A 26,532-nucleotide genomic window follows, 5' to 3' on the forward strand; every position below is an offset into this window, starting at 1 on the left:
AAAGTTCAGTGAAGCATAGGATATATTCAACCCCCCCCCCAAAACAAAAAAACACAAAAAAACAAAAACAAGTCATTTGTAGTAAAGGGGAAGCAGGAGGAAAATGTGGAGCACAGAGGGAATAATCAGAAACAGTAATTAAATGAAGGATACAGAGGGATGGTGTTTTTCAAATAATCATGAATCCAGATCTTGACTCTTCTGATTTCATGTAATTTTAGCACCAATCAGTCTGAGCATGCAAAGCGATGGTGTCAAGCGGCGTGTGTTCATAGTGATCTGTGCCAAAGTCAAAGATCATGTTTTGATCTGAGCAAACAGAAACTCTCAAGAGAAACGCTTTCATATTTGGCATGTTCTTTGTTGGCACACAAAGATAGTAGGATGACATTAAGTAAGTAAGATGCCATGCCACGATCTGTGATATCCTCACTTGCCCCTATTTGAATACTATAAAAGTCTACATTTCACCTAAAAGCACTGAGCAGATGGTATTTAAAAGCTTGAGGGAGTCTGGCAGTTGTTGGCAGCAGGGCATGAATTTGGCATTTAGAGTTGAAGGGGGTAGTGCAAAGTCATTGATTGACTGGTTCATCCAATCACATATACTGAAAGCGTTTTGCACTACCACCTCTGAGATGAGCCTTACACACCTATCACTGACCTGCTCATTGACCTGCCCAGCTGGTGCAGAGAGGACACACTGTGGAGTGGAGACCACAGGGCGTCCAGCTCCCCCTGAAAAAAGGTGTAATCCAGCGTTCTGCTGCTCACGCCATTCAGGGTGGAGCAAGCGAAACGGAAGAAAGTGGGATTGAGTGGTAAGGGACTGGCAGCGGAAGTAGGGTTAGTCATTTATGCACCCTCTGAGGGAGAATAAATCCTTACATTTTCTAAAAAAGAGACTTGAAATAGGTGTGTATTATGTGTGTAAGTATGTATTTAGAAATTTTTAAGAGGATTTTAAGTATGAATAAAGTGAAAGTGTTGCACTATGTGCTTTGTAAAAAATATGGAAGAAAACATAACCAAATATTATGCCCTGTTCACTCTTAAAAAATGGTAGTGAACTATTTTCAGCCTTTAAAAACTGGAAATACTTAAAGAAAATTAAATCTCAGCTGTAATGTGAGATTTAATAAAAGCACAGTGTAAAAGCCTTGTGTATGTATTGTCCTGCTGAGGAGTGTATGGCAAGAGAAAACAAATGTTAAATGTATCAGGGGAAAATCACTACACACAAACATTTCCAAATACATCTCAGGCACAGTTTTTGATCTTAAACGGTAGATGTAACTGGTATTAAAACCTGCTGCTGTTGTTACGGCACTGAGAATGAAAAAGTACAAAACAGTGCAGTCTTAAAATATAAATAATACCTAATAAACACATCGGTGGTGTCTTGATTAACCATACATGCCTAACATTGCTTGGACAAAAACAATGGAAATGATTTACAATTATTGTTGCACAGTGTCATATGGGCTTCAGAGAGTATGCAATCTAAAGACAGTTGAGGAGCAAGGCATTTCAGTTTGAGAGATGAGGCTTATTTGTGGTAATTTACTGACTGAGTGCAAACAAAAGTCAGTGTCACTGTAGGTTGTGTAAATTACACAGCGGCTGTCTGTACTGACTTGGTGTGATGATTTGTAGAACCAACAGTAGGATAGTAAATCACATCCAGTCCTTGCATGAGTAAGTGCAGCATGAACTGTGGTGAGTGTGTATGCATTGTATTTTCCTCTGTACTGGTATGATGGGCCAGGCATGATTGTTTCCTTCCTGTATCCCTGGAAAAACGCCCCTATTTATTTTCTTTCAGTTGTTGGTTGTACCAGTCAGGGTGGAACTGTATGTACCATATAGAAATTCTTTAAAAAGCCTTTTCATAGCCCCATATTTTCAGAAGCAAATCAGTAACTTTTTATTCATGAAACAGTTTCTAATCACTTACTGGAAATAACCGCATCGTAGTTACCTCCGCCAAGGAGGTTATGTTTTTGCCAGGGTTTGTTTGTTTGTCTGTCTGTTTGTTTGTTTGTCTGTCCGTTAGTGTGCAACATAACTCAAAAAGTTATGGACAGATTTGGATGAAATTTTCAGGGTTTGTTGGAAATGGGATAAGGAAGAAATGATTAAATTTTGGTGGTGATCGGGGGTGGGGGGGCCCACGGGGGGCGCCACTGATCAGCCTTGGCGGAGGTCTGCGCTCTCCGAGTGCTTCTAGTTCTAGATGTTTCACAACTTAACACCGACGTATGACTGTCCGATATAAGACATTACTGATGCACTCACAATTTAAACAACATTACAAAACATAAATAAGTCAGGAAAATTGGCATAAACCTTGTATTCAGATTTGGTACCAAATACTAATGTGTGTTGCAGAGTAATGCTGTGCCTCAGTGGGCTGTCTTACTTGCGTGGGGGTAGCTGGTCGCTCAGAGACTGCTGTGTAGCCCTGAGGTAGCTCTGGCGGCGAGCTGCGCTTTTTGGCGAGGGTTTGGGGCTTCCCTCTGAGTCGTCGCTGTCTTCCATGTCTCCCATGGCCTTCACATAGCTACCGCTGCGCATGCGCCGACATGGGATTTCATTGGGTGCCCCAGGGCGGCCTAGTGTGCTACTCCAATCACCCTAAAGGTCACAATACATGGCTACAATTAGTCCATTCTTTTAAAAATTTATTTAGGTTTCGTGTTTTCCCAATATGTAACTCTATAAAACATTTAAAAGAGTTCTTTCATTTCTACTCACCCTTCTTCCAACCTGAAGATAATTACAGGTTAATTCCTGTTGGCAAGATTTGGACTTGAGCATGGACCTGTCCAGAGTAGCAGAACCCTTCTGGATGACATGTCTTGGCTGGCCCATGGTCAGTGTAGACCAGGACCCTCCTTTCATATATTCACTATCATTTAAGACCATATTTCCTGATATTCCAAGTCCCCCACCACTGCCTCCACCTCCACCTCCAGGTCCAGAAAGTGGCTGATACTTCATGTCATTGCTGCTTTTAGAGGAGCTGATTGTGTTGTAGCCACTGTGGATGTATCTGCCCTGACCCCCTTGGCTGTCATGGCCAGTTGGACGCCCCAGAGTCATCATGGCCATTGTGTTATGGTAACTACTCAAATCGCTACTGTCCAAATCGTCTGAGCTCCAGTAACCAGACATGTTGGAGCGTGGCCGGCGCTTGGCAGTTGCCTCTGATTTTGTACCCCGATCTTTACTTTTGGATCTGCGATTGTGCTTCCCTCCATCGTCTGTGCCAGATGAGCCTCCACCGCTGCCAGCTGAGCGTCCATTGACATTTCCTTTCATGTTGTGGCTCTCAAGTGATTGCGATTTTGCAAAGAGCTTTTGCACAGAGTGCAGCATGTAACGGATGCGTCCAGGACTGTCTGTGCGCTGCTTGGCTGCAGCCACTGCTGATGTGCGATGAAACTGCAATGTGCTGAAGCCATCGCGACCACCAGGTAGCTGCTTATCAAACTCCAGCAGACTCTGAGGTGTCTCATTCTTAGTCATATGATGTGATATAGTTGCTGAACCACTTGTAATCATTGGTGTTCGTGCACTAAGCCCTGCCATGCCCATACCTGTCCCCATGCCCATGGACATGGATGTCCCCATGGTCCCTGTACTTATCCCTCCGATGCTGTCCCCAGGTGGGGAGAAGTCAGACTGGTCGTAGGAGTTGTAGTGAATCCTCGGGAAAGTGCTGCTGTTGGACAACTGGTTATTGAGAGGCAGCATGCAGTCTGGTGGAAGGGAGCCTGGATTAGCTGAGGGATAATGGTGGGGGTCCATGGTGCCGTAGTGGTCCATTGTGGGACTCAGTAGATAAGGGCTGCGTGGCAGGGTGCTGGTCTTTTGAGGATAGAGTGCCTCTGGGTGTCCTGACGATGGATCACAAGAGTCAGACAGGTGTCTGTTACGGTTGGTCCCCAACCCTTTCATGATGGTGAGGAGGCCAAATCTGCTAGAAGACCCCCAGGCCAAGGAATGATGACTGATGTCCTTGAAGGTGACTCCTAAAACAAAAAGAAGAGATGAAGAATATACACTTAGATTTGGCGCCGCAAATATAAATACAGGCGGACAAGAGACACACACATCAAACTAAACCACAACGCTACCAACTCAGTCAGAAAACACGCCCACCAGAGAACACACAGGCTAACTGCAGGGCTGTGAGGGAAATTCTGAGCACTAAATGAGCCAGCTTTCCACTGCCTCCCACAGTGAACATCTGTGTTAAAATGCTGGAAATGGAAGGGACAACAGTGTGTGGAACAATGACGAGCTGTAGCCAGTGGGTCAGGGCATACATTATTGGAAAAACAATTGCTGACAGTCATCTGTAAGTCCAGACACCTCCACAGCTATGTAGGGCTTTGTGCCAACAGTCAGTAAACAACTACATATCTCCTCCTCGTTGTCTGAACACATTCATTGTAAGATTAGAACATGAATTACTGCACAAACACTGATTGCACCAATTGACTATCACAGGGATCATAAAACAAACAAAAACGGAAACATGATTCTGGATTGAAAATGTTAATATTAAAGCTGATGGCACTACCTGCTGCCTCCGCTTGTCTCTGTGAATATCCTACAGTTTAGCTTTGGTATAAAACAGCCAAATCTCTGGGAGAGCCATTTCATTCAGCGTGCATCACTTTCTCTGCCCATTATTCCATCTGTTTCTCTGTCTCTCTCTTCCTCCACTGTTCTCTCTCTCTCCTCTTCCCACCTCCAGTGGGTATCCCTGGCACTGCTCACTGAGCTCCTGTCCTATCTTTGCATGGGGAGCCAAGGATGGCGGGCAGACTGTCATAGTGAAACCAGTAAAGAGGATTTGACCGGTGGGTGGTGGGTGGTAGGTTTTGGCAGCCATACCTTCTTGTCCTTCTAGTCAAGCTGTGCCAATGCAAAGCATAGATGATACTTCTTGTCATAGAAAAAGATGAATACTAACCGTTGAATATGTCTAAAGGCAAAGCAAAGGTTCTTCACACTTTTAAGGACAACCTGAATACACCGACAAGGATATTTTCATGTAGCTTCTCATTCAGTATTGATGTGCAAATGTAATTGTTGGGAAATGAAACTTGTAAATAAACGTGGGAGCTGTAATTTAAACGGCACTTAACAAAATACACAGAAACATCTGAATTCAGCCGCCTAACAGCCCTGAGCCCACAGGTTATCTAAACACCAGAAACGAATGTTTCTTTCTCTAAAAAAAATATGACTAATTACTACAAACATTTACACAGTCTCCTGGCAGCTGATGGCAACTCAAAAAGCTGATATTCATTTTTATAAGATCACGACAGCATGACGGGTACTGAGCTGGATGGAGCTGCAAAATATGAATAACACATAGCATCACGCCTTAGCACTGAAGCTATAGCAGGTGCAAAACAAGCTAAAAAAATACATGGGAAACTCAATCTTGTTTTCAGCAATATACATTTAACCTAATTTCTTAAGAGGATACCAGTAGCTATGTTTGGATGTCTTCAAAATATCCCTGCTGTTTCACATCGACCAGCATTTGCTTAATACAGTTATAGAGTACAATCAGAATTAAAGGTGGACGTACCATTACCTCTGGATAGAAATACGATTTAATCAACCTACACTGCATAAACTAAGGCAGTGGACAGTATCGGTAATTTGTGTAGCTCACTCATATTATTTCTTTCAAAGTAGATGACTGAAGTCAGCAGATTTTTAAGCCATCGGAACGTGGAAACTAAACTGATCATCATCTCAGACTGACATCACCTGGAAACAGCAGATGGAAGCAAAACAAATATAAAAGAATAAGAAACAAATATAGCATGTGTGCTTCTTCCTCTTATGGAAATTATTTATTGTAGATTGACATATGAGTAATATATTTGAAAATATTTCTGTTTGGTTTAAAGTCATGTTTCCCTCATTGACCAAAAAACCTGAAGAAAAAGAAACAGATGGATGCAACAGTGTACTTAAAGTGACTTGCAAAAATACCATTGTGTAGCAACTTTAGTGTGAAACTTTTTTTATCTTGCCTTTACATTATATGTTCACGCATATTGTTTTATGCAGAGCTAGCAATTAGCTGCAAAAATCTCCATATAAATTATAAGCCTGGCTTTTCATGGCACCATTATTAGCATGCTGCAGGCACAGACTCATTTAGTGTCATTAACAGAGCCTCTCTAAGTGCCATCTCCGCTGATAGGGTCAAATCCTCTAAATCCTTTTACACCACATTAGCTAACTGCTTCATATCCTGTCGTGACACGCCACTCAGCTGAGCTTAGCATACCCTCCTCAATGTGTCAACCAATATGGCTCGAAATGACAGTGATAGCGGCATTATTAATGGAGGCAGAATTGTAAACAGTAAACTGCCAGTCAAAAGTTTGAAGACTTAAGCTCTGTTAGTGCATTTCAGCGTTTTATGTAACTGAAGAAAATTATAGTCTAAATATAGAAAACACAAGCGAGAAAGACTCTGGTAAGGAAAAAAAAAAAGCTTAAGCTGGGATTTTAAAGTAAAGAACAGACATGGTTGTAATAAATAGATAATAATTAAATGCTTATTGACTGCTGACTTAGTTATTTGGATCTTTTACTATTAACACTATTTTTTATTGGTTAACAAACAGGAAATTCAGGACACTGTTTGAGGTTCAACTTAGTTATATATAGTAGCTTACATAGGCATTGGCAGATGTTTTCATGCATGTGCACAGATTATACTTCTTTTTTTTTTTTTTACTTAAGTTCTTATTGAAATTTTATAAACACATAGTCACCAAAAACAACAAAAAAACAAACAAACCTTGCTTTGGTAGCAACACTACATACAGATTATACTTCTGCAACAGAAAAAGTGAACAAAATTACACAAGTAGTTCAGTACATCGCTCAACCGATGCAGCAGCAAGGTGAAAAGATCTTATGTCAAATCAAAACTGGCTGCAAATATTTATGACCTATTCCTGCTGATGTTAGCCCTAATGACAGAACGCTGCTACTGTGTCACTGATGGATAAGAAAATAAAGGTCAAGAGACATTCTCACCCTCTGATGAGTGATAGCAAAGACATTTTGGTCAAGATGCTTCATTCATTTTCTTGGTGATGCTAAGATGCACGCACACAAGAATATGAACTTGTAGGTGTGTTTGTGTGCTTGTGTGCTTGTGTGTTGGTGTGTGTGTTTATGCACCCTGCTAGGAGCGTCTGGTGGCAGCATCTCCCTGCCTCGTGCACTGGGGAGCTGCCATCTGCTCCTCCAATGGGAAAAGGGGCGTTTGGCATCACATCCAATTCATGACCTTACTCATTACTCTCACTCGCCACAACCTCCGAGGCTGCAAGCAGTTCAATCTGCTCACCAGAAGAGGGCAGTCACACTCAATACAAGCTGTTCTGTGTTTCTGTCAAGTTCCATCACTTAGTCATGTTTTTATAGAGTATGTAGGGAGTATTCATTATTATGATTCAGAGGCACAATAGGAAGAATCATTTGCATAGAAGCTGACAAATTACATTAGAGGTGTGATGAAAGGTCTGTGTAGATGTCATACTCACTTACAAATTCTCTTTCCACCACAAAACAAAAAATAAATAACAACCAAAAGTATGAACTCCCACAGTTATATGCAAAGCAGCACTCGGATAGTTCTCATAACCTGGGGAATGAGTGTATTTTCAGATTTTTAAAAGATTCGCGCTAATTTAATGAAAAGCTCCAGCACTGGTGCAGAGGGACATTAGATCTTTGGATGAGTATGATTAAATACAACTGAAAAACATGTTCACTGACAACTGAACTAAAAATACTGTTATCGTGGTTTGAAAACAAAATTTGGATAACCCCCTACAGGGATCTTTCATGTTGACTACGAACAAACTTAATTATTGTCACTCTTTCTTTCTCTGCCAGTATTCCATTCTTCAATTTCTGTTTATATAAAACAAAATGTCCCTTTTCTTGGACACAGTGGGATTTTCTGTTATCAGTGTTGCCATTCACAGATGTAAACTTCACTACTCTGACAATACCAGTAAACTGGATTCTGGATAAGGGTTGTCGGTATTTTACATCTAAGTAGCCAGGTTTTTACAACAGTTGCCAGACCCTAGATTGGCAAGTGTGGGGGTGGGCAGATTTAGATGAGAGAATGTGCAAAAGGACAACAACCCCTCATCTGAACGACGCTGTACAGGCAGACAGACAGTTTGTCATCCCTCAGCCCATCTGCTCCATAGCCTTACATCCCTGCCCTGGAAGATAGGGGGCACCTCCCTGTCTCTGCTCAACTGTGCATTTGCGTGTTGTGTGTAAAGGCGGTGTGTGTTACATGTGACGAGAAAGGTGAAGGCTAACAGACTGCTGGCGAGGAGGGAGGGAAGGAGGGAGGGAGGGAGGGAGGGAGGGAAGGAGGGACAGAAGGAAGTGACGGAAAAGCTGTGGGGAGAAAGGTGTGGGTTTTGACGGTGGTGAAAATGAAAGCAATCTTAAGGGAACAAGATGGTGTGAAAATGAGTAGATGTGTTGTTAAGCGTGCGCTGGGGGGAAAGGGCGTCGCAAAAAAAAGGAAGCAGTAGGAAGAAAATGAGAGGTTAGAGTTATGAACACAAATTCTGAATAGATAAGGTGAGGTTTGAGTCGCAAGGGTTATTCAGAGTAAACTGGTTAGAAATGCAGAGGATTGGAGGCACGTGTTGATCATTGAAAAGGTGTGAGGCTGTAAATAAGTGTAAATATTTGCGGCATTTGCATGTGTAGGGGAATAATTGCCTCTGACTGCTTAGGAGATCTGAATTTTTTTTTCACTTTAAGTTCTGAGGCTCTGCTCATTCAAGTGAGAAATAATTGAATAACAATTTGTCATTTGCTGAATGCCTCTGAGTGTTTGTGAGTGAAGACACACACATACACAAACTGTCGCTAGGATGTATGTATGTCATTTAATGAATAATAAATAGCGTGTATGTGTGCATTTGTGTGTATGTATGTATGTGTGTGTGTGTGTGTGTGTGTGTGAGAAGCAGGCTAACCTTGTCCTAATTACACTCTATCTATTCCATCAGTGCTGTGCTCTGGCCTATTTTCACAGTTATAAATTTACCACTCCCGCCTCTGTTGTGATAGATGACCCACTCATTTTAGCCCATCTCTGAAGACTGTGAGCCAGAAAGGAAGTCGGTGAAAGACAGTGGCACCACTTCACTGCATATGATGGCAGCGAATGGAACTTTCCATGTCCTCAAAACTATTTGTGGTTTTGAAGTTAATGCTTTGGTGGCATGTGATGTGATGTGATGTGATGACGGTACCAGTTTTGGTTTATTAGGACGAGGAAACCCTTGTATGAAAAATGCAGCGAATAAATTAACAGCTTCAGCTGAATGTGCCACCCTGAGATGTTACACATTCCAAAAGTGTTTACATGTTTAAAAGGAGTTGGTCCTGGATGCTAAAGTGTACAGATTTTTTCCATAATAGTCTTCTTTAAAAGCACTGAAAGACTGTAAGTGCTGTGACATGACAAATACTAATTTTCTGCTTTAAGAAGACAAACAAAGCCGGGCAGACACTTCAGGGTGATTCTGAGTCTGATTTGGACATGATGATCAATCAGGCCCAGTTGGACTAAATCTGTTCCACTCAGGCTCAGTCTGTGTTTACTCTTGGCAGATAAATTCATGTTGTGAGCGCTGTGTAAAGGTTCTTGTCTTATCCTTAGAACCTGCCATTGCCAGTTCTTACAAAGAGCTATAAAAAAATGCATATTTGTGTGTGCCACCTACGACCGGTGACGACAACGCTGCATTAGGGAGGGTAAACACACAAGACAGAAACGTTGATAGTGTTGAATCATGTGGGAGATCTTTAAGCAACAACAGGATATGTATCAGCTGTAATGGGCGCCTTTGTCATGTTCAACTGGGGATTCAATACCATCTCACTAGACAGAGTTGTAAAATGATGAACCACTAGTAAGTTCAATCCCTTAAAGGGGCTACATGTAGTATTTCTTCTTTCAAAAATGACCTAAAAGGAACAGTACAGTGTTTGGAATAAAAAGCTTATGCTTAATAGGCCAATATATTTTAAGACTGTAAATAATCACTGAATCTGTTCATAATGACATTCCTGCAAATGTATATGTCCACTAGAGGGAGTAGTGAGTCACTCTGCCAGTCTCCCATGGTGAGGAGAGCCAACACCACAGAGTCTATGACCAAAGTATCAGAAAGTGGATGACAACCACTAAATAATAAGTGGTGCCAGGCACAACAAACCCCGCCCCTCACACGTATTGTAGCATTTTGGCACCGATCCAGCTGATGTCATCATTTCTATGCAGGGGTGGATGTCAGTATATCAATTGCTTCTATATATGTGCCAAATTTTAAGTAAATTGAAACAAAACTGATGTTTTTATAGACATTTGAAATTTCGCCCATTATAAGTAAATGGGAGAAAAAAAAGATTTGAAAAATTCATGAAAAAATGTAACTTTTACCTACTTTTCCCAACATATAATGACATCTATTCTGGGTCACTGGCAATCTATAAAGCCAATTTGGCATGAATTTAACCAATAGTTTTGCTGCTACAGACGTTTGAAATTTCGCCCATTATAAGCAAAGGGGGAGAAAAAAAAGTGCGGGGTAACAACTTTTAGAGACAAAGAAAGTGATAAAGTCTTAAAAGCTAGAAGCACCATTGTTGTTTTCCCCACTACACACAGCTCTAAATGAAGAGAGGAGTTTGATGCTGACATTGCTGAGTTTCTTCTACATGGGTGAGTTTGTCTATGAGGCTTATGCAGATATAAAATTATTATTACTAGCGTTTGTTGATCCACATTTCAGACTAAACTGTGACAGCTCTGACCTTGTTTAGGTGATTCAGAACTGATATTTAGGGCAGCTAATCATAAAACAAACCTTATGGAAAACAGTGGTGATTTGTGTTTTTACTGTAGGTTTTTTCTGTCTAAAACCCAGACCTAAGCCAACAGAGCTATGATGTAAACTATCACATATTATTTATTATTATCTAGTATTTGCTATGGCATTTAGTTTGAAGAAAAAAATGTGATGATACCATAATACATGACCTTTATTCTTCAGTAAGTGATATGGTCTGTACATAGCATTGTTTTGTTGGTTTTAGTAGTTCTGTGTGTGTTCTGGTGACTTCCTTCTGCTGTTGAGAGTTTAGAATATCAATACTACACATAACCCCTTTAACATGTTTTACAATATATTCAGTGCTGATATTTTACAAAGAAGATGAACAGGTGACCAGGAGCTGTTTGTTTTCTTGTAATAGTTCAAATATTAATGAAGAGATGGCTAAATGTGTTTTGATCCGTTATTTGTATGAAAGTTAAATTTGAACCTTTCCTTCTGGACTTCTTTTATAGTAATGCCTGTGACATTACTATTTTATTTTTTTTTAATCTTAATTCTGTGCCTTTTTTCGAGCCTAATTGTCTGCGCTGACTTGTTCTGGTTTAGTGCTGATTGTTATTGCGTAATATTTGTATTTGGGACTTTTTAGGCATTGTTCTAGTGATTTTGCCGCTGGTCTTCCTGTGTCTCTTCAGGGCTTCCTGGTAGCAGTCTGGGGGCACAACTGGGGCAGTGTCATTTGAGGTGGCGACTAGATTTGCAATGGAGATGTGTGTAGTGATATTTGAATGTGCTGTTGAGAATTCATTATAGTGTGCTATAACTTCTGCCTTCCTCCTGTTTCCTACAGTGTTTTAGCAAGATCGGTGGAACATTTTATAATACAAATGTATTATGATATCTTTTTAAAAATGAATAACACTGCTGGTATCAGTGCTTATTCTGGATATTTTCACTGCTGTGTTTATTTTAATGAGCTTTAGTGCTACATCCTTCCTGGGTTATAGCCCTCGGCTACAAATGGGCATAACTGGCAGTTAAAGTTGCATGTACTGTAAGGTGTTGTGTTCTTTTTGTTTATTTAATATTTAGACAGTTTATGTGGTGGATAATAATTAGTATCTATTTGTGGAGGATCATCCTTGAACTACATCATTATGATTTTTATGTCATATTACAATAAGAAAATGTAAGTGGGGATGGAGCATCATTTTAATTCAAAAGGGGTTCTGAATAAAGTTCATGAAGACGATGAGCATCTCCATAGAGAAGGAAATATGTCTAGTGGCTATATGACCTCTCTGAGCAGGCGAGTGACACTAAATTCATGACACAATGAGAACAAAGGTTAAAAAAAACGCTGCTGGCTAAGTGCTACCGACAATCTGAGCATTTACTTTCTACATACAGTGCATGAAAAGCCTGCATAATAGCAATGTAGTATGTTTTTTTAATTTATCCATTTTCTACATCTATGCCCACACTGTTGGAATACAACGATAAACTGTAAGGACCGAGGCCTTTATGTGACAGCAGAGACACCCATCTATTTATTTATTTATCTATCTGTTTATTTATTTATGCATTTATGTGTCAAAGTGGTCATTTTACATTGAATGATTTCCAAACCACTCCAAGTGCAGTCGAAATCTTTTCACAGCGATTCAGGTCCAAAACCAAGTGTGACTACAAATCAGGCCAGAACATTTCTATAACCCACAACATATGTGGATCTAAAACAATCCCTTCCTTTGTCTAAGTAAGACTGCTGAAGCCATGTATTAGCTTTGGGGTAAGTTATAGAAGGCAGACTCTAGATTTTGTTCACAGCACAGTGTGAGCAGGACTAACAGTTACTCACATCCAGTTTTCAGCTGACCAGAAGTGACCCACCATTGCTTTATTTAAAAGAGTTTTTTTTTTTTTATATTTTGGAATAACACAAAAATGTGTGTCTCTCCCTCTATGGGGGACACAGAGATGAGAGGGTTCTGGGCTACAGCTGTGGCCTCTATCTCTCAAATCAGAAAGATTAATACAAACAGACACAGAAATGTGCCCAAAGAGTACACTTATACATGCACAAACACACAGAAAAAACATCTTTATAACTGCACAGTGCATTATGATACTTAGGTCCAAATACATCATACCTGAACACACTTCCAGACAGACACACAACGTTTCTGACACATTGAGGATCTGCGACAGAAGCTGGAACACCCAGACACTCATTATACTAGTGGCAGTTGATGCTATCTATATATCAGACAGTCTGGCCCATTCATTATGCTATAGACAATAACAAACAGCAGCTCATTAAATGTGATGTTTGGGTTACTATGATTAGGGGTCTTTATGCAGGATGAGACCATGCTCTATCTGCATCCAAGATCACCGAGTTTGGGACTTTGTCACTATCTCAAAATCTTATAGTGACAAAATGTTCTGTATCATTCATGTCATTCTTTTACTACCTCTACCAAGGAGGTTATAAGACCATTCCTGTTTCTGCAGTGATTTTCATAAAACTTGGTTGAAGTGTAAGGCAAATAATGAAAGCCTTAAATTTTGGAGCCCAATAATGATGATCAAAATGTTTTTCTGTTTCTTTAACTTTCTTAAGAGGGTTATGTGTTGTATTTATATGCTAAACTCTCAACAGGTGGAAGACATGTACCAGAACACACTTAGGACTAATAAAGGCACCGCTATGTATCACTCACTGAAAAACTATAAATCTCATTATTTACACACATCTGTATTATGGTGTCATCAGGGTTTCTAATTAAAAACAAAAACTCAGGGCCTCGTTATTTTGACAGTCGATCAAAATAACACTGTGACTTATAATCTTCCTGTGCTGCATCAGCTGATAGTTTACATTATAGCTCTGCTTGCTTAGCTCTGTTTTTAGACAGAAAACATCCATTTTCTGAACTGTGCATCAACGAAATGCAGTAAATATAGCAACACAGCATAGAAATGATAGCTGGCAGAGTGACTGTCTACTCCCTCTAGTGGTTGCATAAATTCGTCAGCCCGTGGGTGTGAATAGATTCAGTCTAAAACCCAATACCTCTTCGACATAATTTCTAATCTCATAAAAATCTCATTAAATCTAATCAGAATTTTTCTCCATATAGTCCCTTTAACTCCAAACAGCTGACATGAAATAAATAAACTCACTGGCAACACTGACAAAAAAACACTGACAAAAAAATGGAGGAAAACATATATAAATTAAAATTTGTTGTTAGTTTGTGGTTAAATAATATTGTGGAATTGGAAGAACAGTGAATTACTGGTTTTTGGGTGTCTGTGGTACTTTTCCATTTAAGTTACTCACTTTTAACATTTTAAATCATTCAGATAAGATGCCTTAAAGTGTATATATTTTAAGGACTTCATGGAGTGTAATGTTATTGGGATTTGTTCTCAGCAACAAGGAGGAAACGTGAAAAGCAGAAAATCCACATTTGTTGAATTTCTTTAACCCATAAAGACCCAGTACTGCATTTGAGTCAGTTCCCAAATAAATTTTTCTGTCTATTTAACTTTTCTTAAGTGATTTATCACCATTTATTATAATATTATCCTCTATATATTTTGCATTTTTTTTCAGTGAAAATCAGGTATTTTCCTATATTTGACTTACTGATCATTTAGATGTTCATAAAAGCTCAGTTTAAAGTTGAGGGTTGTTATATTAAAAACAGAGAAAACTGAAGAAAAAGTGACTTTTTCAGCCAAGATATCCATAAAAGAAGGAGAATAGAAGCCTCTTTGTCCACTGTCATTGATCCAACTCCATGGGTTTTACTGTTGAATCATTGTTGTAGAACTGGGTTTCTCAACCTTTTGTGAACCACGCCCCACTAACGGCATCACAAGCCTACTGATGCCCCCCTATGCCCCCCTATGCCCGAAAAAATCTTGGGGCCAGTGGGATGGGGGTATACATAATTGTAAAAGTGTGGAGGACGTGGTGGGTTATATAGCTCTGTAGATAAAGCTGTGAGAAAGTGAAAGTGACTCCTCTCACCTTATCATTGACTACCTGCTGCCTCCCGAAAACAAATTTGTGACGGGGGGTGGGTGATTTATACTGTTGTGATGTACAACAATCAGTTGCTAATGCACCCACACGACAATGTCACTCGTGACTCCCCCATGCATGCGCTCGCAACCCCCCTGGGAGAACCTCTGTTGTAGAAGATGACGGTGTTTCCACATTCACTACGGAGCTTCTGAACGTCCAAATGGGTCATATCTGATGACCATGAAAAGATGACAAACTGTATTTTACAACAATTATTTCAACATATTAATAGGTTAAGTGGTTCATGAGTTATTAAACATTTTAGATCAGTAGATGGTTTTGGTCACCAGTGGCTGTTTGGGTCTTTATGGGTTTACACTAGGCTGAACCTAAACAGGTCACCCCTATTTTGATCAACAGTGAGGGTATAACAGAAACAGCATGGGAGGTAGCTCATGTAAATGTAAAGAAATAATGCTTTGTGATGACAGTTGTTTTGTTTACTTTTAACATTGAGCCTCTTGGTGTTGCTTGAGGCACTCTGGATTTTTTGATGTGTCCAGTGACTTCTCTCCCTCCTCTGACCTACTGCACAGCACAGCACCCTCTCTGTGTTCAGGACTTTGTGATTTATACACTAAGCACTGGTTATGTCTGACAAGTTCTCTGGTTGTCTGGAATGAGCACCACAGTCGGGCATGACTACTTTCATGCAGTGCGAGTGCAACTGAGGGCAACACTGTGACTGCAGGAAACATTGTCTGCCTGTTTGGAAATGCTAAGACCACTCTATGTTCTGATATAGCTCTGTTTGGTTATTGAACACTCCTTTATAGCTGCACCATGGCAGATTTGCACATGTGTTTGTGTTTTTGTTTGCATTAACTGAATCCATTACAAAGACAACAATGGTCTCGGCTGTCTACATCCACAATAACAAACACAATTATGGCTACGCGATATTGGAAAAAACTGACGTGATTTTTTTTTTAACCCTGCGATATAGTGCGCGATATGAAAAAATACGCAGGAGAATATAATAGCTGTGCGGTGCTAATGTAAATGGTCAAACAAATTAGTTGTGTTTACTCTCGTTGTGGCAACAGGTGCAAGGTACTGTCGACACAGAACACGTGTTTCAATATCATCCTTCTTGTAGCCGAAATAATTCCCGACAACTTACATTGCTTTTCTTTTTGGCACCAAGTCTTAGTTTTCGGCTGTGTGCAGTATGTGTCAGGTACCGAGGTGGAAATTAGATGAGAACACATGGAATTCATTTGCCTCCCACATTGCAGGACCTGCGATGTGACTATTGTGCACACGTACATTGCTATGACAATGCTCAAACGATGTATTGTGCAGCTCTAAACACAATATACTGATTTCTGTGTGCAGGTTTCAGGTTAGATTTTTCTCAGTCTTCAAAGTCGCTCTGTGGTTTTTCAGTGCCTCTATTTTGCACCTTTACTATTGCAACTGCTGTCAGCTAATGTCAACAAAAGACCAGATCCCAACACAACACAGACTCCTCCAACACAAACTTCACATACAAACACCTTCGTATGTTTAAAATGAGTAAACTTTTGTGGAGCCTGAAAGCATTAATTAAAGCTGTGAACTTTTATTGCTAAGCTTTACCTTGGTGATGTATACTGCTATATGTGAGTTGCTGTACTGCATGTGTATGAGCTACAAACAGTCGCCAACAAACACAGCACAGTGATAAATCCCACCAGGATAAGCCTTAAACCGCATTCACTTCAGAATGCCCTTGGCCTGACATCCAGCAACCATATTTCAGTCAAACCAATCCAAGCAGCCTTGACCCCCCCCCACATACACACAGGAAGCGGCCGTGCAATGAGATTTCCTGCTGTGAAAGAGACGGGTGAAAAGTTCCTTCCTGTCTAGATGTGATGAGTGACCATGTAGCGCTGAGAGAGGATAGGGGTACCCTCTGGATGCCAAGTGGGTCAACTCTGGAGTCACGCTTCACAATCCCCACGTGACGTCACAATAATACCCTAATGGCTGTCTGTCAACCTATCAACCCGTTGACTGTACAGGGATGAGCTGTTGCCATGACAATAGCTATAAAGCCAGCATGACAGGCAGGGCCGGTGGGTATATACGATTTTAAATCCCGCAGAGCGTTGACATTTAGGACATATGAGTTATAGTCTTCAGCTTATATAGTTGTTACACACCACGGTTTTATGCTACATGTGACTTCCATCAGCAACATGTAGAAGGTGTAATATTTATGTATATCACTGCAACATGGGAAAACAAATAGTGAGCAGTTATTCATCATTAGGTCCATTTAATTGTCAATTTAATGTGAAATAATTGGCTGTCAGAATTCAACCTTTAACCATATGTATGTTTAACTAGTTAATGAGATTTGGAATTTGTTCAGAATCACAACACATTTTAATTTATACTATTATTCAGTATTATAAAACATATCTACAAAACACTTTGACCCTTTCTGGGATCATATTCTCTACATCTCCCATATCAAAAGAGACATTTTTATGTTTCCGTCAGGTAAATCAGTGCACGTTGCACTTGGACTTGCCTTGCAAAGCCCTTGGTCATGGTCATATAGTTTCTTGGCAGTGGTACAGTTTTTTTTTACGTGTATTTTTTATTTATTTTTTACTACTTTTCTCCTACTGTGCCAGAGGGAAAAAGCTCTGTATTTAATCTATATTCAACTTTTCTCTTTCTCTCTCTCCATTCACTTTCTTTGGATGGCATAAGTGGTTGCAAAATCACACTTTTTTGTCAAACAAAAGAACCAGAACAAAGTATGCGCCGCTATTACTTTAAAAAAACATGAGTCTCCTTGCTTCCTTTTGGGAAGGTGAAATGGCTCTATTCATGTCGTAGTATCCGTGGAATTGTGAATTTGACACACTCCCCAAGGGATGAGATTTTACCATGCCAGTACCCAGAGAGGAAGAAGAAAATAAAAAGAATAAGTGACAGTCTGAAAAAGAATACAGCTCATTTCTAAAAATATTTTGTCATAATCTACTTTGTTTCTGTGTGGTTGTGTGCTGAGAAAGGACCACATCGCGCAATCACAAAGAACTGACAGAGTTACAAAATTATGAAGCTATTATCTGTTTTGTACGCACACAAAGAAAAAGACAGAACAAAGATGCTCAGCAGTATTGGAATCACTGCGTTTTAGCATTGTGTGACTGAATCCAAAAGTGGCAAGGGGCTATTTTAAATCATGTTATTTTGAGATGTAATTTCTAATTTAGCCTGCTTACGAGTGTCCCACGAGGTATCCATCCCACTGTGCTGTGTACATGTCCACTGGGACCCATTACCTTGTTAGACCGAACAGAGGCAGGTGATGTGGATCTGTGCCAATAGAATTTCTGAGTAAGAGAGGATGTTGACCTTGACCTAGTAACATAGGGCAGCAATAATTAATTCTTTGTTCAGTTCAAAGAGTGAGTGGGCTGGGTGAGCTTGTCCGGCGTTTTAGTACATACTGCATTAATTTTGCAGTTGTGTTATTGGGAATGACTCAACAAATGATAAACAGCAAAATCTAAATGAAAGCTATTTAAGGGGAACATATAGGATGAAATGATAACTGAAAGCTAAATGTATAAGTATTTCCAGAGATGCCCCTTTGCACACATTAGACATTCTTTAACAGCATAAGAAGAGCTCTTTATAATATGAGTGGTTGAAAAAAGACAGAGGGAAGAAGTGAAGCGACAAAAGAAGTTTTACATTGTGAATCAGGAAAATTGCCCCTGTCATCTTCTCTTTGTGTGCAGACAACCAGGAGAGAGTAATGCATCAATCACAATTGTCCTTTCCAGCCCCACTCCCCTCCCTGCATTCTCATTCACAGAGTGAACTCCACTTTGATCACAGTGTTTCAATATTGTGGTCGTATCCTTTCTGCCTTTCCACGGTGACACTATCATTGATCTGATTATCCCATGGCAAATGCTACTTGTCTCCCTTTGACCCAGAAAGAGATGCATAAATTAATCTGCCACACTGAAGTCGGATGATACATTTATTATCAAACCATGATGCTCCTTTTGTGTGGCGTTACTGTACCAAGTGTCAAGTGGAGCTTCCACATTCCACTTGCACCCCTAGCATGGTCTATTGTAGGTGTGATGTCAGTTACAACCTCTCATCCTCCACTGTGGGGAGTCTCCCTCCAGGGGCCTTACAGGATGGATTGAGAAGAGACCTGTGATTGGAGCTTCCTGTTATCTCCACACCACAGCAACATGGCCCCTGTTTCCACAGAAAACTAGGAGTCTGTGTGCAGAGCTATCGGCGTGGGCAAGTGTAAATGTGGCTCTGTGTGTGAATGTCAAGAACTGTATTTGTATGCATATACATATCTCTGAGTGCATGTGTGTAAATGTGATAACAGTGGTGTGGATATATGCAACATGAGAGAAATACTGTGTGTGAAGAGAAGAATAGTGTCAGGATGTCAGAAGTGGTTACACTTGGAAAAATAACACTGAATTATTATTATTTTTTACTTTATTGGCTCAAATTTCCATTAGAATGGCAACTCATAAACGTCATGAACAAACTCCAAAGCAGAAGAAGCAGGTCCAGGTGTTTATGGATGGGATTTGTAAAACTGAGCATTAATGCTAAGGATAGATAACATGAGTGGATAATAGACCCACTGTTCTGGATTTATTTCATAGAGCTTCAGACATGACATGACTCATTTAACTCACTTCACCATGGTGGGAAAGTGAAAGCATAAATGGATAACACAAGTATGGATTTCAGGCTGTGAGAGTTCACCGAACACTTTAAAACTATCCCACAAAACTGAACAGATTAAACACTACTAACTCTTATTACCCACTTGGACATGTACATGTACATCTTTTTTCTTCACAGTCCACTGGGGCTTAAGTCAAATTTCATATTGAATATTCTGTTTGGAGACTGAGTAAGACAAGACTAGACTAACAGATCATATAAAGTCTATATCATTGGCAGTGGTGGATCCATAAAAAATAGAAAGGGGGGGCTGGTGGGGTCCAGGGTTGGAGCCCCATTGAGGGTTCAAGGGAGCAAAGCGAAGCAAGATTAACATTATAAAGGCTTCAAATCACATAAAATAGAATTTTTGTTATTATCATACACTAATAAAATGAAAACAGTACACTAATGTGATGACTTTTGGAACCAAAGCAAAGAGTTGGCTTTAATAAGGTTGTCCTCAGTTTTGGCATTGAATTCCATTGCATTCCAAATAATTTTAAATTAGAAATAACAGGATTTAGTAGAGGTATAAGCCTATGCTTGACAACTTTATGTGATTCACTCAATCACTGGCTGTTTTCTGCAGCAGCTCAAAGATATTTAACATTTAGGTCATGCACTTATATAGTTCTGACTGTATAATATTACACTACATACCTTCTGTGGCTGCCCGTTTGTTTTTCTGGCATGCAGAACCAAATGCTGCTTGAATAGATAGTTGTCTATTCATGATTAGACTTTAGTCCAGTTTAGATTTAACTCCCTTTACCATATAAACTCTCATCATAATGGCATGTGTGCAGTAGACCTCCTTACAGGAGAGGGTTTGGGTGCATTAATGTGCACCCTAAGCTGCATTTAGATGGATAGCTCAGTGGGTAACACTATGGTCTATGATGCAAGAGACCAGGGCTTGAATCCCAGCAAGAAAGGTTGTTTTATTCTCAACATTTTACATGTTAAAACATTGCGGGGGGTGGGGGGCAGGGCAAGGGCGACAGTAGGTAAATCTGACATTGATTGGTGTGAGCAAAGGGCAATATTATAGTAATGCAAATGATGTGCAAACTTATTTGTAGGTAGTCTGTACTGCTTTAACAATATGTGGTTTCGCTAAAATAAGGACAAATATTTTGGGACTAGATTAGATTATTTTAAGAAAGTACGATTATTCAGAGTTTTCAGTCACATCCCTGCATGGAGTCTTGGAGGGCAAAAACACTGATCCTACACAATGGTGGATACTGGAAATGGATCAATTTAACTCTGTTTAACATCTGGTTCAGACCACAAGAACTTAGATCATTTCTCAAAACAATTAAAACAAAGATATGTGATCAATCCAATCAAATCTACTTTAACAGATGTTTACATCCATAAGTGGAGCCACCTCTAACAATGCTGCAGGAGATGCAGACTTTTTTTTTTTTTATTATTAAGACCACATAAATCAGAAAACTTTTTTTTGTTTCGAAAAATGCAAAAAATCCCACAATAACACTACAACACATAGATTAATATAAATTTTTTAAAGATTCAATGGGCTTCAATATGGAGATACACATCTTAAGTGCTATTTCTTTTTTTTTTTTTTTTGCCTATAATTGGTCATCGTAAGACTGTGGATCTTCTTTCACAGAAGTCAAAGGCATCGTGTACCTTAGAGAAGAACTTCTGAAAATTTCATACATCTATCATGAATAGTTCAAAAGTAATGACTTATTGAACTTCGTTTTCTGTACCATTCATTTTTACAGTAAAATCAGCATCATGCCCTATTTTAAAATCTCAAAAACTAATGGGGATATAATTCTGAAATGTTGTATAATGTTTAGAAGGAAAGCACGAAAACAAATCAGAACTGTTCATTTGGAAACATTTACTGAAATCTGTTGATTTGAGGTAGATTTACCCAAGATGTGACATAAATCTGACCTCATCATGTGTCCAGTGTTGGGCCAACAGTTTCTATACTTTCAACTGACAATGTGTTGCTATGAATGAAAGACTGAAGTCATTTGTATTCACATGTAAGGCAGCATTAGGAGAAATATAAATACGTTTTTATGTGTTTGAGCTTTCTTTCTCAGGCAGGATTCTGTAAATACCCCAAGTCTTGTCTCCTTATCAGTTAGTACATCTGAATGAGTAATAACCATGCAGCATTTTGGTGAAAAAACATGTTAAAATAACTGGCAAATAGGGGTAGAAAGATTAGTTTTTGCCCTCCGATGTGTGACTATGAATAGGGGCTCAAAAAGGCCAAAGAAAACCACTTCATAAAGATGTTTCTTGTAGAATAACATGGACTGCAGTGCATTTTTGAGTCAGTGCACTTAAAGATTTTTGTAAAGTTTTCTCTTAAAGCTGCAGCATTTTATCTGAGCACTGACCGACTGCATTGCCTCGAGAACAGCTTCAAAGCTACAACCCCGGTATGCAGGTGCACCGAGAGCCCGTGTGCCAGGTTTTAAATGCAAGCACTGAAGCTTCACGAAAACTTGCTGGAAAGTCTCACATCCTCATCCATTATTGATAGTGCCTTAAGCCTTCCTTGTGCTTGGGATGACAAACTAAAACCAGACGTGGCGACTCAGAAGTATAACACTGAACTGGAATTTCACTTGCTTGTCCTGCAGTCAGTCTCCTTTGAAGTCCCATCAATATGCTTGAAGGGAATAGCAATTAGCTGCTAATAACTGATGTCAGTGGTGAATCCTGTCCCTGATGGTTACTTTGGAAGGAGAAGTAAAGGTTACAGCATGAACTATACAGCCACATTATAACTACAGTATATTGAGGTTAATGTATTTTTCAGTTTAAAAGGGCTATATGTAAAATTTCTACTTTCACATACTAAAGGATAGCCCAAAATTATCACAAGAGTGTTAGGAATAAAGAGTTAGAAATTAGATGTTGGGCAAAGATGTCAATGTATTAGATTGTAGTGATATAAACTGAATATAAATACACTGACGGGCCGGGGATTTATGTGACCACTAGAGGGAGTAGTGAGTCACTCTGCTGGTCTCACATGGAGAGGAAAACCAACGCCATGAGGCCTTTGACGAATGCATCAGAAAGCAATAGTATGGGATGAGAACCACTAAGAAATAGACTTGCACTGATTATGCTCGGAAATTGGCCAGTTTTCATGTGATTGGCCAGTCAGTCTGAAATTGATCGATTTTGAGCACAGGTCAAATTACTGCCAGACCATAGCCAGACCCGGGGCCGTTTCCAGATAGTCTTATATGAGGCAGCAATCAGGAATGTGAAGGGGCCACATGTCGCTGATGGAGGCGGCGATTGGGGGGGTGGGGTGGGGGGTTGGATTGGTGCGTTCTGGGCTGCATGTACCACACACTGAGTATACACACACACCACCACACAACCGTAAACACTGAAACTTAAGACGCTTTACTAATCCCTCTAAGTCTCCCACTGTTATGCACCTCATTTTCCTTTTCCCCACCTTCAGAAACTTTCATTCAAGACGGCGGGACGTTTGTTTAAGGGGGCATTGCCCACTCTTGCCCCCGTGGGTAACCCGCTGATCTGCTCATCACTACAAAGCATGTAGAAGTTGAGAATTTATAAATGCCGTTCCGTTCAGTGCAGGGGTTCATCCTGTGCTCCATATGTAGAGGCGTTTGCTTTTTTCCAAGGTTCTGTTAGATTATTTAAAAGTAAAACTAGGTTGCAGCGTGCAATATGTACGGTCTATGATAATGTGTTACTAAAGCAGATGGTCTGAGCCACATCAGAATAAAAATTGGGTATGATAATTTTCCTTCAAATATGATTATTTTCAGCAGCTGGTACGATACGGGACTCACTAAAAACCAAGCGTTTCAATCAATGCACCTGTTTTCATATAGAAAACCTGGCACCTTTTTGCACACTTTTCCTCTATTTTTAAAATAAATGTTCCAATGGGAAAGTTACACTGCAATGTGTTGTATGTTGTGTTTGGAAAAAATGAGATCGGAATTGGCCAAAGTTGGTATTGCCCGTCCAAGCACCCTGCAAATCGGAAATCGGGTTCGGCCCAAAAAATTGTAATCGGTGCAAGTCTACAAAGAAACAACTTTTAGAGCCAAAGAAAGTAACAAAGTGCTGAAAGCCAGAAGCACTGTTGTTGGTTTCACCACTAGACACAGCTCTAATGTAAAAAAAATAATTGAGTTCGATGCTGATATTGCAAGTTCTCGCATCTACACAGGTGAGTTTAATTAAGAGGCTCATGAAATGTTATTATCTTTGCTAAGTTCAATATTTCTTGATCCATGATTCAGAATAAACTATGACAGCTCTGACCTTGTTTGGACGATTCCAGACAGACCATTATTTTAGCTAATAACAACACAAACTGTACAGAAAATGGAGATGATTTGTGGTTTTACTGTGGCTGTTTTAAATTTGGAAACAGAGCTAAGTGAAAAGAGCTTAAATGTAAACTACTGGCTGATGCAACATTTGAAGATTAAGACAGTGTTATTTTTGGATATCACAAAAATGTGAGTAATTGAAGATGAAAAGTTGATAATACCATAATACAGATGTGTGTAAACAATAAGCTTCATACTTTATTTAGTGAATGATACAGTCTATGGATACATAGTGGCGATTTATTGGTGGTTTTAGTCCTAAGTGTGTTCTGATATGCATCTTCCACTGTTGTCGAGAGTTTGGAATATCAATACTACATATAAACACTTTAATTAATTTAAAAGCAACATTTCCTGATGAGTGCTTAGGTCAGGCAATGGACTTACATTGGCAGCTCATTTCTCAGAATCCACAATCTGAGTAGGAGGAGGTTTCCTGCAAGAGATACAAAGAAAACTGTGTCAGCATTTATGTGAACCCATACAACTGTGTCATGCTTTTCTTGTTACCTGACAAGAAAACTTGAGTACATTTTGCTACAGACACAAACACACACACACACACACACACAAAAATACACACATACGGGATGAGGATAAAGCGTCACCGTGCAGCATTGCGAATCGGGTTAAAATAATCAGATTAAAAGCCGATGCTTCAGGCCAGGCTCAGGCCAGGGAAGTATCAGCAAACAGCTCCACCTTGTTGTCTACTTTACTCTTCTTCTATGCCCTACTTTTTCCTCTCTCTTCCTCTCTCCCACACCTTGGAGGCACCGATTCGCTTTAACGCATTTCAATCATGGCAGTCTCCCACTCATCCATATTCCAGTCGCATTTATAACACCTGCAGTGTTACAGATGCTATGACAATGTTGGATCAGGGCTGTAGTCAACCCGGGCCTCAGCAAACAGTTCCACTATAGTCCTTATGAAAACAGCGGAATCCACATAGAACGACTTGGATGAACACATGGACACAAGATTATACCTGCCTGTTAGCGCCTGTTTTGAATGTATGACTAAGTCTGTTACCTTTATGTGTTGTTACCTGGTTTCATTTTAGTCCTATTAAAGGTTTGTAAGATGCATTTACTGTGTATTTATGTGCTTTCTAGTGAGTCTGATGTGGTGGGGAAATGCCAACATTAGCTTAGAAATCTCGTTAGGTAATGGTAACTAGTTTTGTCCATTGTTGCCACTGTAGAGGAGCAGAAGAGAGACATCCAGTGGGTTTATATGATACTTAAAAAAAACTAATTATTACATTAATTTGACTAAAACTGGACTTTAGAAGTGTGTGTAAACATGTTAGCTCAGACTAAGTCGATCTAACACACAGGTGTCAAACATGCAGCCCCGGGGCCAAATCCGGCCCACCAAAGGGTCCAATCTGGCCTGCGGATTTGTGAAATGCAAAAATTACACTGAAGATATTAGCAATCAATGGTGTCAAAATCAAAATAATTTTAATTCAGGTTCCACATACAGACATATACAGTCTGATTACAGTTACAGTTACACAGTTAGATTTCAAGTGGGTCAGACCAGTAAAATTTTGTCGTAATAACCTATAAATAATGACAACTTCAAATTTTCTCTTTGTTAGTTGGTGTAAAAAAGTAAAATTACATGAAAATGTTTTCATTACCAAACTATACTTTTACAAGAAATGTGAATAACCTGAACAAATATGAACAAACAGAAATGTCTAAAGAAAAGTAAATGCAATTTTACCATATTCTGCCTGTTACTAAATGTTTTGTGTAATTGTAAGGCACGTGTAAATGATAAACTGATAAACCGAGGCATAATATTCTTAAAATTGCACTTGTTTTTCTTAATACAATTAAAGTTGTTTATGTTATTCAGATTTTTAAGGAAACTTTGTAGATGTAAACCTGATTATAATATAATTTTACTTTTTTCACTGTTGTTATTTTACTGGTCCGGCCCACTTGAGATCAAACTGGGCTGAATGTGGCTCCTGATCTAAAATGAGTTCGACACCCCTGGTCTAACACATGTAGATAATGCTATAATACAGACCAGTTAGCAGAGGCGGGTAATCCCAGGTTCATCAAGTCAAAGTCCTGCCATGTATTGGTTCCAGCCTGTTCACTTAACACAGGTGATTCCACTAAGTATCCCGTCTACCTGGATGAGGAGTTGTGCTCATCAAAATGGGCTGGTTCAGTGAACAGGTTGAAACCAATACATGGCAGGACTTTGAATTGATGAACGTGGGATTACCCACCTCTGCCAGTTAGACCAATCCTGGCATGGATGTTGAATATCATGCACAAAAAGTAGAGTGGACAAAAAGTACGCTATGTACAAATTAACAATGTTGACCATTGTC

At 39.6% G+C, this 26,532-nt stretch overlaps 1 protein-coding gene across 3 annotated transcripts in view; it reads right to left on the minus strand.

Annotated features, from left to right (window-relative positions):
• dlgap4b (discs, large (Drosophila) homolog-associated protein 4b) overlaps nucleotides 1-26,532 on the minus strand; it is a 159,989-nt gene that overhangs the window by 27,234 nt on the left and 106,223 nt on the right. For all 3 annotated transcript variants that reach the window (XM_030133441.1, XM_030133440.1, XM_030133442.1), the window contains exons 3-5: nucleotides 24,558-24,606; nucleotides 2,758-4,037; nucleotides 2,423-2,637 (exon numbers count right to left, since the gene is read on the minus strand). In XM_030133441.1, the coding sequence (XP_029989301.1) occupies nucleotides 2,423-2,637; nucleotides 2,758-3,963 (1,421 nt within the window). In that variant the 5' untranslated portion in view covers nucleotides 3,964-4,037; nucleotides 24,558-24,606. The remainder of the gene's footprint in view (nucleotides 1-2,422; nucleotides 2,638-2,757; nucleotides 4,038-24,557; nucleotides 24,607-26,532) is intronic.

Source organism: Sphaeramia orbicularis, chromosome 5 (genome assembly GCF_902148855.1).
Source record: "Sphaeramia orbicularis chromosome 5, fSphaOr1.1, whole genome shotgun sequence".
In the NCBI taxonomy this organism is placed as follows: Eukaryota; Metazoa; Chordata; class Actinopteri; order Kurtiformes; family Apogonidae; genus Sphaeramia; species Sphaeramia orbicularis.